The sequence below is a fragment of the Lissotriton vulgaris genome, chromosome 8, assembly GCF_964263255.1.
Source record: "Lissotriton vulgaris chromosome 8, aLisVul1.2, whole genome shotgun sequence".
In the NCBI taxonomy this organism is placed as follows: domain Eukaryota; kingdom Metazoa; phylum Chordata; class Amphibia; order Caudata; family Salamandridae; genus Lissotriton; species Lissotriton vulgaris.
In genome coordinates this window covers 1,060,560,443-1,060,574,893 of record NC_141696.1, presented here as the reverse complement: position 1 = coordinate 1,060,574,893, position 14,451 = coordinate 1,060,560,443, and the positions used below count along the sequence as shown (strand labels likewise).

Below are 14,451 nucleotides of genomic sequence, written 5' to 3'. Positions count from 1 at the left end.
TCAATCAGAATGACAATGGGCCTGCCCTCGGTCTGTGTGAGCTCAGGGAGGGGCTGCTGCAGCCTCTGGAGTTCACAGAGAAGTGCGAGCAGCCCCTGGAATCTGAATGAAAAAAGTTATCGTTTTTTTTAGTAGGACTATTCTTGCCGTCTCTGGATGCTTTTTATGAAAGTAAGAAGTAGGGGAACGGACTGAAATATTTTTTAGAAGTAGGGTCACGCCGTGCCCTTCCGTTCCCGCCCACTTCTATCACTGATCATACTGTACAGAAGTCACATGTACTTGCTGCCACTTCGCAGTCCTGCTGCACTACAACGTTCAGACAAGCAGAAGGAAATTACAATCCCTTTCTTAAACCTGCTTCATGTTTCCAGTGAGAATGTTCTAACCAAACCCGTGACCTTACAAAGATGAGAAAACTTGCCAAGTTAACTAAATATAAGGATTATGCTAATAAAATCCACAACTGAAAATTGTTTTGCGGACTGAAATCTAGCTAGATTTGTATTTATTATTATTTTTTAAGTATATTTTTATTGGAATTTTTTTTTACAACATATAACATATATAGTTCCTCGCATTTTTTTTGCTGGGTATTAGCCCAAACTGACCGTGTAGGTCTCGAAAACATACTGGTTTGCGTAAGTTTGGGTGTTCCCCCTATTCATTGTCCCAGAAGAAAGAAGGAGAAGTGTGAGAGGGAGCTTACACCACGACTTCATCCATCAGTCCATCAGAGCAGTTAAAACGAAAATAACGTTTTAACGCTTAGCAATATGGCGCCCAGGACAAATAGATTCTGGTTTGAGAAGTCAGCGTTCTAGCTTTTCATTGTTAGAGAAGAGAGGCGCCGAGACGGCAAGGGGTGTTGGTCACTTATTGATTTGACGAAATGAGAGGCGCGGCGAAGACCATGCGAATCGGTCATTAAAAATCATATTTGCCTAGTCCATGTATTGGTAGCCTTGGGGCTCCTGTTGTGGCCCGAGGGGCACTTAAGCCATTGACTACCAGTGACAGTTTAACTCGGGATGGAAACCTGGCTTTTGCCAGTACCCATGATGGCGGCGTTAGCTTCCGCTGACCTCAAATGACAGCTGTGTGTGCGCCCGACGCGCATTGACACGCACACCGGCGGCCCAGGCTTTGTCTGAGGCCCCTGGTATAGTTTACTGGGAGTTTGTGGAGTTGTTTCGCTGGGCGAAGCGGGGGCCTGGCGGCGTCTAGCTGCCGCTGCAGCCCGGCTCAGAGGAGCCATGGCAGAGCCTAGCAGCGCGCCCCTCTGCAAGGAGGGCTGGTAAGTTCTGAGACCCTTTAAGAGCTTTCCCTACACTGCAGTATGTGCACAACGATTCCTGTGCTGCAAACATGTTACCCACATTCAGGGATGTAAATACATTGTGACAGATCCAGGAGTCTGAAGATTAACACATACAACAATGCTGTACCCTTTGGAGAAGTGTGCCTGTCTGTATGCATATGCTTTGTCCCAGTGGGAGACAAAACACGAACCGGCTATTTCTGTTACCTGTACTAACTAAAGCAAATAAATACGATAAATGAGGAACTTGACCTATTGCTTGTTAGTGTTGAGCTTGTGAGTTGTTTCTCTCAAGCTTCTTGTGTGTTTTTTATAAAAGATCCTATGTGTGCTTGTGCTCAGTTGTGTGTAGTGAACAAGCGTGTGCTCACGGGTACAATAAACTGCGTCTCAGTCTGGTCGGTGGGTTTTGTAATAAGTGAGCAGGTTATGATTTTGCTTTGAGGTGCTTGTATAAGCGTGCCTGGTGAATCAATGATTTTGTATGATACCTGAATAGCATTCATTTTATAGTTACTACAGGAAGTAAACACATGAACAAAGTACGGTGCATGTTCCAGCTTTGACCTGGAAGTGCCTACATTCAAGGATTTATTTTGAAACGTGCTCTATTTATAATCATATGAACAGCCAGGAACGAATATACCAATGAATCGAAGATCAGCTGCTGTCCCCCCCCACCCCCCAGTACTATATAATCGCTTTCCCATAACCGGGAAGTGAATTCCATAATAGCTTGCCATTTGCCGCAGTCCCTAACGTGTCGTGTAGGCTACAGTTGCATTGAGGGTTTGTATTTTGCCTTAAATATAGTCCTAAAACAACGCGTGGAAATACCTGTTGGGATAGAAATGTTGGGCAGGCTTCAGGTCTCGCCCGTGGCATAGGGGCTTGGTAGTTTTGAGTGCTCTTGTGATTGGGCCGTCTTAAGTACAGTGTTCAATTTCAACCTTTAAGTTTAAGTGCAGTCAGCTCAGCCGCTGAGTTAGGGCTCAACTTGAAATTTACATTGAAGTACATTGGACTAGATTAGTTGTCTCAAACTTTTTCCTGTTATAAGAGCTATTTATATTCAACGAAAATCATACTGAGCTTCTGTTGTTAGTGATATGATGATAGTCTTGAATGGGGTGCTCACTATCAGCAGTGATCACATCAGTGCATTAGGCATGGTTGCCTGCCATAAAGTAAAATAGCACTATCCATTTTGAATGCATCTAAAATGGGTAATACAAAACATTAATACTATAACTTCCACAGCACCTAAATCATAATATAAGTAAGAAATCTCTCTAACTTAAATATATTTTAAATTATTTTTCAAAATTAATCATTTTTCTCCAATCTTCTTATGATTTCTGAAATTATAATAACTTTTTCATCTCGGATACATGCTTTTTAATTTTGGTATACAATTAATTCAACCAAGCAAAAGCTTCGAATTTAGTAGTCTGGGCTGCACACATGAAAGCTTCTCACAGGTAGCTGGAGAGCTACCGGTAACTCACGAGCTACTTATTGGAGATGTCTGGACCAGATGATTGTTTTGGACGTTCACAGCATGCTGATTATCCTATTTTACACTAAAAAAGAAGTCATTAACATGTTTTGGCTTTATAACGCAGTACTTCCTGGCCAGTTTCACAGCTCTGAAGTTTTAATCATGTGCATTCATATGCTCCGATCTTAGGCTGTAATATTAAAATGGACACTTGTTGAAGTTCATCCCTGTTATGCGTCTGTCTTTTGGAGTATACAGTACAGATCATTTTGGTGCTATTGCTCTACAGAATTTTGTTTGGCGATTTTAATGCTTTCATTGCATTGCAGCTACTTTTTTTTGTTTAAAATATTTTATTGAACAAAAGCAGAGAATTAATCAGTTGACAATCAGGAATTGCAGAATTGACAGAATGCATACATCACAGCGGTGCATCACAAGTACAAGCTCGGGGAGGACCAGTTCTGGTCATCGCCGTTTCAGTTGTAGGGAAAGTACATAGTTCACCTCTACAAACATTCCAATGTCCCCATTTCCTATCCCAAGCTCCAGGACACGCCCTGGCCTTGTAGACCGTTTTTTCAGACAACATACATACATCCATTGCAGCGACCCACTTGATCAAGAGCGGTTTAGTTGGTGAACCCCATTGCATTGCTACCTCTCACTTTAGTAAGAGGAAGCCCAGAGCCGCCCACTGTCGTTCCATTGCAGTGAGATCTGTGGGGTCCCACACATTGAGGAGTTCGTTTTTGGGAGTCAAAGGGACGGGTTTTCCTAGTGCATCAGACATCTTGCGAACAGCACGCTCCCACAGGTCTTGAATCACCGGGCATTCCCAGATAATGTGGTAGAAGGTACCAATCTGTCCGCAGTTACGGAGACAGAGGTCGGATGCTCGCCTACCAATTTTGGCCAGGAGGGGAGCAGACATGTATGTTCTGTGCAATATCTTCAATTGTATAAGCCTAAATCTGTGGTTGATAGCTGACTCACGCGGGGACATCAATGCCGCCTGCCATTCGTCATCTTGCATGGCACCAATGTCTCCCTGAGCTCTAGGAAAAATGGGGATTCCACTTTTGGCGGTGGTGTGCACACATATACTTGGACCTTGTGGTCTTATTCAATTCATTTAGTTAAATGATGAATTCAGACGAAAAAATTTGTATCCAAGAAAATTCAAATATTTTATTTCATATTATTTTCAATCTTAATTTATACAAATTTATTCTTTGCAGATCCATATCACTTTTGAATTCCACATATACCCAATGGGTTTCGGGTCATATGTGACCCTTCCTCAGGGGTCTGTATATAGAAAAAACAAGGATATTTTGAGCCAGCCTCATAAACATATCAACCAATATCCTGAGCACATTCTGTTAATCACTTTTCTCAGTGTAACTGGTTATATATGATCATTGTGTAGCGTTTTCGACATGTTTACAGTTTGCATAATTATATAACCAGTTACACTGAAAATAATATGAAATAAAATATTTGAATTTTCTTGGATAAAGAAATTTTCGTTTGAATGAATCATTTAACTAAATGAACTGAAGAAGACCACAAGGTCCAAGTATATGTGTGCACACCACCGCCAAAAGTGGAATCCCCATTTTTCCTAGAGCTCATATACGTACAGTGTTCTCAGACAAAACACTGCGAGGGAGTTGCACAAAAATCACACAGAATTAATTAGATATCTACAACGTTAAACAGAGTGCTCCAACGGACCTTAAAGGATTTGTTCGACCAATGTCTCCCTCCCATTTGTCTCTCAGAAGTTGGAAGGTGTTGGGCATGTTATTGCATAGTTTACAGTAGGTATAGGATATCGCCTTGGCCTGAAGGGGTTCTGATCTGTCCTCAAGAGGTGAGGATTGTGGAAGAGAAGAGAGATCAGGGACGCTGGCGAGTATGGCATGTTTGATTTGGAGGTACCGGAAGGCTTCAGATTGGGCTAAATCGTGTGTCTTCTGGAGCTCTTTGAATGTCAATAGTTTGCCCTTGTGAATCATGTCTCCCAGGGCAGAGATGCCAATCGTGTCCCATTTGTCAAAGCCCTGATAATGGCAAAGGGAGCCCAACTTATGCGAGGTCCAGAGTGGAGTGGATAAAGTGAGTGTCAGCCCAGCCGAGTCGCTTGTTCGCATGATGCCAGATTGTTAGTGTGTGGGACATCGGGCCTATATAGCGGGTGCGGGAATGTTTACCGTATAAAGCCTAAAGGTAGCCCCGCGGCCCGTCTGATATCTCTCAAGGTGGAAAGCAGGGTTTGTTGGAGAACCATACAACCAAGAGTTAGTGTCGGTCAGTTGAGAAGCCCAATAATAGAGTTGAATATTGGGCAAGGCAATACCACCATTGTACCATCCCTGTGTAAGCGAGGGAAGAGCAATGCGGGGAGAGCCGCCGTCCCAAAGGAGGCGGAGGTCTCCTTCAAGCGTGTTAAAATGGGAGTCGGCAATGGGCAATTCTGCAAGGCATACAAAAAACGAGGGAGTGCAAGCATTTTAAAGAGGACTGCTCTGCCCGGGAGAGACAGAGGAAGTGATCTCCAGTGAGATATGTCGTTATGGAGTCTTTGAAATGGGCCCTTTAGGTTACGGTCATAGAATATATTTGGGTCTGGGGTGACAAAGATGCCGAGGTATTTGAATCGGTCTAGGGCCACCTCAATCGAGTATCCCCTCGGGAGTGGGCCATGTAGTCCGTATAGTACCGAATTAGACCAATTGATGGAGAAGCCCGAATATTTGCCAAAATTAGTGATGACGTGTAGTAGACTGTTGAGAGAGGATTTAGGGGAAGAGACGTAGACGAGAATGTCGTCCGCGTAAAGTGAGATCTTGTCAATCGTGTGTCGTCAGTCCACCGGAGGCCACGGATAGAATTGTCAGTTCTAACCCAATGGGCCAGAGGTTCTAGGGTGAGTGCGAAGAATAATGGGGACAAAGGACACCCCTGTCTAGTACCACTGTGTAGGGGAAATCGTCTGGATGTATGTCCATTGACATAAACCTGACCCCAGAGATCAGTATAGAGCAGTCGGATCCACTGAATGAATTTGGGACCAAAACCATAGCGGAGTAGGACCTCGAAAAGGTACGACCATTCTATAGAATCAAAGGCAAGTGTAGCGTCAAGGGAGAGGATAGCTGCATCCTCTCGGAGATATGGTATTCTACTCATAACGTTGTGGACCCTTCGGAGGTTAAGCGCTGTGCTGTGGCCCGGTAGGAATCCCGACTGATCCTCATGGATCAAGGTGGGGAGGACTGTCATGAGTCTGGTAGCGAGGAGTTTTGCCAAGATTTTCACCTCAGAGTTAATGAGGGAAATCGGCCTATAGGAGCCGCAATCACTAGCTGGTTTATTTGGTTTATGAATGACAACTATTGATGCCAACCGTTGGTCCAGTGGCAGGCACCCGGTAGCCCAGCTCTCCTCGAACATTGCTTTGAGGTGCGGGAGGATCTCACCCGCCATGCCCTTCAGGAATTCGATAGGGACACCGTTCGGGCCCATAGCTTTTCCTGACTGTATGGCGAACAAGGCATTGCCAATTTCTTCTGTTGTGAGGTCTGCCTCAAATTCCTGCGCATCAGCCTCGGAGAGAGTGGGTAGTCTCATCTCAGCCAGGAGCAATTTAGACTCCTCAGCACTATAGTGTGCTCTGGCTGTATATACTCCCTCTAGGTGGGCAGCGAAGACCAGCTATTTCCCCAGGGTCTGTGATAAGAGAATGGTCTGGCCCGGCCAATGCTGGGATCCAACGAGAGCCTTGCTCGTGTTTTTCGAGCCAAGCCAGCAGTTTACCTGCTCTGTCCCCCAGTTCATACACTCAGTGGCGAGTCTTCAAGAGTTTGGCCTGTGCTTTCTCCAAGGCTAGTGCTTTATATTCTAGTTGCTTCACGCGGAGGCGAGTTGCCGTCTCGTCTGAGGGGTTCGCTTTGTGTGTTGATTCCAGGTGGATTAGGTCCAACTCGGTCTGGATTAGGTGTTCACTCTGTTTGTGTATATAGCCAGTTTTGAGAGCTAATGCCTTCCCTTTGAGTACTGCCTTATAGGCCTCCCAGATAGTTATAGCCGATTTCACGGATCCTACATTTTCCGCGAAGTAATATACCGTGTGTTCTAGTTAGCTGTCTTTTTATGTCAGGGATTTTTAGGAACTAAGGGTTTATAATTATGGGGCCGCGGGATCTCTGGCGGTGGTGTGTAAATTCTACAATGAGTGGGGAGTGATTTGAGATTCCCCTAGGGAGCCCCCTAGGGTGGCGGAAAAGCTCTATATCAGTTGTAGGGGAGAACAGATAGTCTATGCGAGAGCTACTATTGTGGGCATTTGAATAGTGTGTGAAGTAAGAAGTGGTCGGGTGAGACGAACGCCATAAATCTTCAAACCCCATCGCCTGTGTGAAATGTAGTAGATCAGAGCCCTGTCTATGCGATGTACGCTGGGGGTGTCGATCTTGGGCATCGTTCATTGTCATATTGAAGTCACCCCCAATAAGTGCATTGCAGCTACTTTAGAGTGCTTCTGAACTTGGATGGTAAGAGGGAAGGGGTGGTAGTAGAGACCTGATTCAGTCTGTCGCTTGTTGTTAAATTTATCTGCTAGGGGAGCCATAGGCGAATGCTGAAAAGGTAACTTTTTTTACGTTGAGCCAGATGTGTGCATACTTCAGACTGACTAAATTTGGTTAGAGAAAGCTCTTGTCAGTACCGTTTCTCGTTAGTATTTTACTTATAATATTTATTTGTATTTTTTCTATATATGTAACCTACTTTGTATCAAATTACTGAATTTTTAAATTTGTAAGTTTCTATACTGTGCTTATATGATCCTCATAACGGAATCGAATAAAGCTATCTTCGACTTTGACTTTGACTAACTTTGTGTATGGAGTGATTTTCAGTGTTCCAGAGCTTTGTGAACAATGCTGTGTGTTTTAAACTGCATTGTTTGTAATTTTGGAACATGGTTTTATAGCTGGGCTGACATGGACTCTAAATTTACAGAACAAAAACTAAGGTGTCAGGGTAATTTTTTATGTGTGGCTGGTTGTTAAGAATGATCGTAGCCAAAGCTCTGCGTAGAATATAAGTTTTTCTTAATATTTATAAGTTACAACACACCAGCACGACAGGAGCGTATCGTACACGTTGCTAGCTGGGTCTAAATGCCTCAACTGTCAACTGTCAAAGAAGCAACTGTCAACTGGTATTCTAGAATGCCAGCCGATGTCACATCAATGCATGCGCGAGGGCAGGGGTGCGCATGGAGGGGGACGGGAGCCTACAGGGGACAATAAGAGTGGAAGGAAAGTACAACGCAACCCATCTCCTTCTAGAGGGAAGCAAAGGTGGGGTCCGTTGCAAGGAGAAAGAAGAGCACCGCGGACAGGGTTTGTTATTCACAAACAAAATCTTTGTACTTGCTTTGTTTCACAACACTTTGGCCATGTCTACTGATACATCCTGCTTCCTTCGCTGTATCCCCTTCTGGATTGCGATCTTCCTCTGACTCGATGATGCTCTCAGCACCAAGTAGACCCTCTGCATCGCTATTGATAGGGTCACCCTCTTCAGCAATCACATCCTCAGAATCCTGTTCTTCCTCTGACTGGCAAACACTCTCCACACTGTGTGACTCACCCGAGCTACTTGTGTCAACGTCTCTGTATTCTCCAATCGTCTCAATGTGCTCTTGGTTGGTGCCAACCTCAGTGTCATTGGATTGAGATAGCACGGGTGTGCCGTTCTCTTCTCCATCCAACCCTGATCTTTCATTGAGCAACCAGTTGTCCTTCTTGTTAGCGTACTCATGAGCCTCATATTGTGGTGGTCTGGCAGCGCACTGATTGTTTGCAACTGCGCCTTTGTCTCCATCAGTTTGGGCACAAGCAGAAAGCGCAGAGGCATGCTGTTGGACCTGGCCCTTTTGGCAGGTTCACCCCGAGACTTTTTGCTTTTTCCTAGCCTGTTTCTGTGACCTGGTGTTGGTGATTTTAGGCCTCTGCGCACTTTTTCACTGTGGTACAGTGTAAAGTGCTTGAGCTCTCTGTGTATGTGTGGTGAGTGACCTGCCCTCCCAAAGGAATGAATGGGGAATATGTATGCACATGGTAGTTCCTGATGTGTGGGGAGTGCAGGGTCGAGTTTGGTATGTGCGAACTTGTGAGATTGAATGCTGCGTAATGATATATGCGGCATGAATGTGTCTAGTGTAGAAGTGCCACTTTTAGAAGTTGGCATATTTGTTTAATTTGTGTCTGGCGTTTGATTGGCGGAGGCTGGCTGGTGAGCCTGGCTCCAAGAGTCTGGGAGGGTCTGCCCCGGTGGTGAATGGAGTGTTTAGCATGCTGATGTGAGGGGAGGAGTGAGCCTGGGCCTGCTTGTGGATTGACCGGCTGGTTGAGGGTCCTGAATGAGACTGGGGTTTCCTCACACAATGCTGGCTCCACCCCCTGGGGTGCGTCTGATGTCCCTAGCCTGGTCAGTGAAAGGAATTCCCTATAACCAGTTCTAGCTGGTTCTCACACTGCCTGCACCCTTTAGACAAAGGATTTTGGGTATAAAAAGGGTGCTGTGACACTCTAAAAATTTTCTTGTTTCTGACTTGAATCTTGCCAGGGGCGTGCTGCTGCTTGGGCTCAGGGGAAGGCTTGCCTCCCTGAGCCCTGCCCAGCCCCTGGATACCTGATGGACTGCTGCAGGTCAAGAGGGACTTTGTTGCTGGACTTTTTGTGCTTCCAGGGCCTGGAAGCGCTGCATCTTGACCTTTGGCGCCTGAGAGCGCTTTATTCTGCCCCTAAGCGCTTGGGAGCGCTTTGCTAGCTGTGCAGGTGCCCACCCTTCTGGGGGTGCCGTGGCGAGTGCCCACCTCCGCTTATTTCTCATGATTTTGTCCCCTGGCAGGTGCTCACCCCGCCAGGGGCCTGGCCGCTATTTTTATATTTTTAATTAGTGCCTGAAACGGGCTGCCGCTCTGCCTGCGACGACCCTGAAGTGGTTGGCCCGCCGGCCAATTGCAGCGCGGCCCGGCCGGAAACCCCGCCCCCGCAGTCCGGGGAGAGAGAAGAAGTAAGGTGGGAGATGGCGCGGGGCTCCCGTGAGACTGGGAGAGCCCCGCACCGCCACCGGAAGAAGGAGGCCGCCTGCCGTGTCCGTCCCGGGGCTCCTGAGTAAAGGGAGAGCCCCGGGGAGAGAGAGAAGTCCGGCCGCCCAAGCCGCCAGGCCTCCGTGCTGCAAGGGAAGCCCCGCATCAGGAGAGGAGACCCGGTGAGTGCGTGATAGGAGGGGGCGTCGGGGCACATTGCCTGTGCCCGTCCCTTCCCTCCAGTGCGGGGGCATTGCGTGAACTGAGAGCCCAGAGAGGCTGTAGGGGGCATATCTGTTGAGGAGCCCTGAGAGGCTCCGGGGGCCTCGCGGTGTTTTTGAGCTCAGAGAGGCTCTTGGTTTACACAGTTGTTTAGAGCCACGAGGGCTCTAGGGGGCATATTTTAGTGTGGTGCATTAAGGGCGCCCCCGGTTGGCAGTGGGTCGCCCCAACGTTGTTTAGAGCCCACGAGGCTCCCTGGGGGCATTTGTGTTTAGAGCCTCGAGGCTCCTACGACCACGGGGACATTATTGTCCCAAGAGCCTGTGTGGCTCCAGCATTTGGCCATATGTGATGTCCAGAGCCTGTGTGGCTCCAACATGTGCAGTTCAGAGCCCGTGGGGCTCCAACAGAGGGCGCAGATTTATTCTAGGGGCTAGTGACAGCCCCTGTCGAAGTTTTGTTCCCAGCTGCCCAGCAATTATTGGGCAGCTGCACCGTTTAGGTCTTGGGATGTTCCCAGGTGCCCAGCAAGTAGTGGGCACCTGCAACGTTTAGGTTTGCGCCACTGGCGCACCCCTGACTGGCGCTGCTTGGCAGCGCGCCCTGACATTCTGGACACAGGGCTCTTTAGTCCCTTTATTAGATGGGGGCTGGTATGTGATTTTATTTAGGCGCAATGTGATTATCTATGTGATGGTAATTGCCTAATGTGAGTTTTGCGCAATGTGAGGTGGTGCTAGGAAATGTAATGCATTTAATATGATTACGCACCTTGATCTTACACCTCTGAATGTTTTTAGGCATCATGTGTTTTTGCGCTATTGAGTTAGGTTCTGGCACCTCTGAATGTTTTCATGCATCATGTGTTTTTCCTTCCGTACACCTCTGAATGTTTTAGGCATCATGTGTTTTCTCCGGCACCTCTGAATGTGTTTTGATGCATCATGTGCCTTGTTATTACATCGCTGAATGTATGTTTTATGCATCATGTGTTTTTCCTTCTCTACACCTCTGAATGTTGGTTTTGCATCATGTGTAATGTGTTCTTACCTATACCCCTAAATGTATTTTATTCTTAGGTGGTTGTTCTTTCTAGTACAGGTGGTCCTAGTGAGGTCCTGGTTCCCTGCGTGACATTTCTCCTAAGGTGTTTAGGGTTGCGTAGGTGGTACTTACCTGTTCCCAGTAGTTACTGGATGTGACCTATAACTGTTATTTTGTGCTATACTTATTCTAAGTTCTAGAAGTGTTACTCTAACAGTGTTGATTCTGACAGTGGCCCATGTGGCCCTGTCCTGTAAATAATCCCTTGTGAATATTGCCCGTGCCAGTTGGCCCAATGTACATGTGTGATTCTATCTGATGTGTTTTGACAATACAGAAGTTATTTTTATATAACCTTGTGTGGAGTTCCTTTTGTGGTGTGCCTAGGATGTTGTTGCTGTTGTGTGCTGGCTCAAATACTTTACACATTGCCTCCTGGATAAGCCTGTCTGCTCGTGCCAAGCTACCAAGGGGGTGAGCAGGGGTTATCTTGGCGTGTGACTCCCTTGCCCTGACTAGAAGGGTGTTTTCTGCCTAGCTTTGGCGTCAGCCTTAGCCAACCAGAAATAGCCAGTTCTAACACATGCCATACCTTCGCATCGCTGAGAAGGGCGCAATTACAAAATACTTTCTCTTGACCTAACAGCGTGGTAAATCTATTTTGTCCCTTTTCAACAAAGCCACTTCTTTTCTCTCTCACCCTTTCTCCTTCTTTGATGTTGATTTATTTGCTCTTATGTTTGGCATCATATCTTTCCTTACATGCAACTTGTGCCTCTTGGATGCTCTCCCTTACTAATTCACTAGACCACTTTGCTCTCCTAGCTGTTTTGAGCCATCCAACATTGTCCTTTGATAAGGGTGTCCTGCCTCTCATAAATTCGAAAGGGCTGAAGTGTGTACTCTTCCCTGGTGCTATCCTGTATGCCAAAATAATTTTGTGCACTTCCTTCTTCCAACATAGCCCATTGTTGTTTGCTAGTTGTATAGTGCCTTTTATTACTTTATTGAAACATTCCACAGCACCGTTCACAGCGGGGTGGTACACAGAAGTGGTTTTGTGTTTTATTCCATACCTTTCCATGAACTTCTTGAAGCACCCAGATGTGAATTGGCTGCCATTGTCGCTAACAATTGTTTTTGGTATGCCTTTCCTTGTGAAAACTCCGTCAAGGAACGTGACAACGTCCTGTGTCTCAACCTTGTGGCATACCTTTATCTCAGGCCACCTTGAAAAATGGTCCACCATGACCACTATGTAGACCTGATCCTCTTTGTACTATATGGGTCCCATAATGTCTATGCCCACTCTCTCCCATGGCATGCCAGGACAGTATAATGGTTGCAGAGTGGGTTTTATCGTGACCTGAGATTTGTCCGAACCTTCACACTGTATACAGTTCCTCACTGTGCGTTCAATTTCTAAGTCGCAGCCTGGCCACCAATACCAGCTCTTAATCCTGTTTTGTTTATGCCTAGCTGTCCTTCATGGCACATGTCCAGTATTCTGTTCCTTAGTGTGACAGGTGGTATCACCTTGCCCTGTCTCAAAATGAGTTCGCCTTCCTTGGACAATTCATTTCTGATTTCCCAGAATGGCCTCAGCTCTTTTCTTATACTCTCCTTACTGGGCCAGCCCCCAACAATGAGCCTGTGCACTTCCTGTAGTGTTTCATTCTTTAGGTACGCTTTAGTCCAGTCATCTTTTTGTATGCCGGGGAACTCCTCATTGATGCTTGCCACACAAAATTCGTCCTCCCTTTCCACTGGATCCCCATGGTCTGGTAGGTGTAGTCTACTTAGGAAGTTGGCAACTACATTGTTGGCACCAGGCAGGTACTGCACGTCATAATTGTAATCTAACAGTCTCACAGACAAACGTGCCAGTCTAGGTGATGCATTGTATAGTCCTTTTACGGTAAGCACCTTTGTGAGTGGTTTGTGGTCGCATCATAAGGTGACCCTTTTTCCCCAGATGTACTGCCAAAAGTGTTCCAGTCCCCACACGCAAGTTTACACTTCCCACTCAATTACTAAGTATCTTTCCTCCGTTGGGGTTAGTGAGCGGGATGCAACCGCAATGGTCACTTCCTTTCCTGTGCTTCCTGCCTGTGTGAGGACTGCACCTATCACTCTTCCACTAGCATCTGTGGTGACAATGCTGCTATGGCTAGTGTTGAAGCCTTTTAATCAAGGAAGAGAGAGAGGAACTAGAATAGCTAGTTTGTTCTCCCTAGGGATTTATGAATGAACAAAAAGAACTAGCTACTGGGATAGTGTACGCGTACTATGTGTCTGTATGGAGAAACTAATTGGTTTTATATGAAGTCCCTCACCCACCAACCTAGTTGGTGGCATGCTTCATCATTGGGCCCCACCGATCAGGTGTGTTGCATTGCCAGATTACTTCGGAGCGGGTTTTGGAGTGTGAGTGTGCTGTGCTGGTGTGTTGAGTGAGGTTAAAATACTGTCCTAGGGGTCCCAAAAATTTACTTTATTTGTGGGCCCCCGGCAGTATTCAAAAACAAGGGCTTAGGACATGTGGGGGTAGACTTATGGTTTCCCATGTCCAGTGTGGTCTACTAGTTTCAGCCAGGCCTTCTTACTAAACTGGCTTTCATCAGGACCTATTGTGTGTGGGGGTGTTACAGGGGGTTATGTGTTGTCAGTCCCCTGTATATGTAGCACACACTAAGGTGCTATACCTGTGAGAGGTATTTCCTCTCCATTTGTACCTGTGGAGAAAAGGACGGACAAGACAGGACAAAAAAAGACACATATGGTTTAAATACACGTGGGATTAGAAGCATAGTCTGTGAGGCAGCGCCTGGTGCCTAAATGTGTGAGCGAATAAACCGACAGTGATTAGGCGGAGGTGGCGATTTGTGGCATTAGCCGTTGCATAATGTTTATGCGATACAGGTGCTAGTATCTATGGGCGGCAGCTAGTTGCTGTGAAAATGCGGCGAGAAGTGTGTGCAATATATACAATGTTGGTGCTTACTCCTAACTACAAAGGATAAACTCCAAGGGTCTCTTCCGGGGGTCCGGGACTCTTGTGCACTCTAGGATTAGGGAGAGAAAGGTAAAAAAGCATTTGAGCAGGTGAGGCATGGACTGCGCTACTAGCGGTAAAAGTGTGCACACTCTGTTATGGCCAGAGGCAGCATAACTGGTGGCTGTACCGCGAGCGGGACCCAACCTCCACACTTACTTGGCGAGTTCACCTCACTGGAACACCTACGATCCAGT

General features: G+C 46.5%; 1 protein-coding gene across 2 annotated transcripts in view; it reads left to right on the top strand.

Annotated features, from left to right (window-relative positions):
- Positions 1 to 1,113: 1,113 nt before the first annotated feature.
- Positions 1,114 to 14,451, top strand: part of LOC147698289 (tudor domain-containing protein 3-like) — a 764,430-nt gene continuing 751,092 nt past the window's right edge. For both annotated transcript variants that reach the window (XM_086934904.1, XM_086934903.1), the window contains exon 1: positions 1,114 to 1,297. In XM_086934904.1, coding sequence (XP_086791030.1) covers positions 1,257 to 1,297 — 41 coding nt within the window. In that variant the 5' untranslated portion in view covers positions 1,114 to 1,256. The remainder of the gene's footprint in view (positions 1,298 to 14,451) is intronic.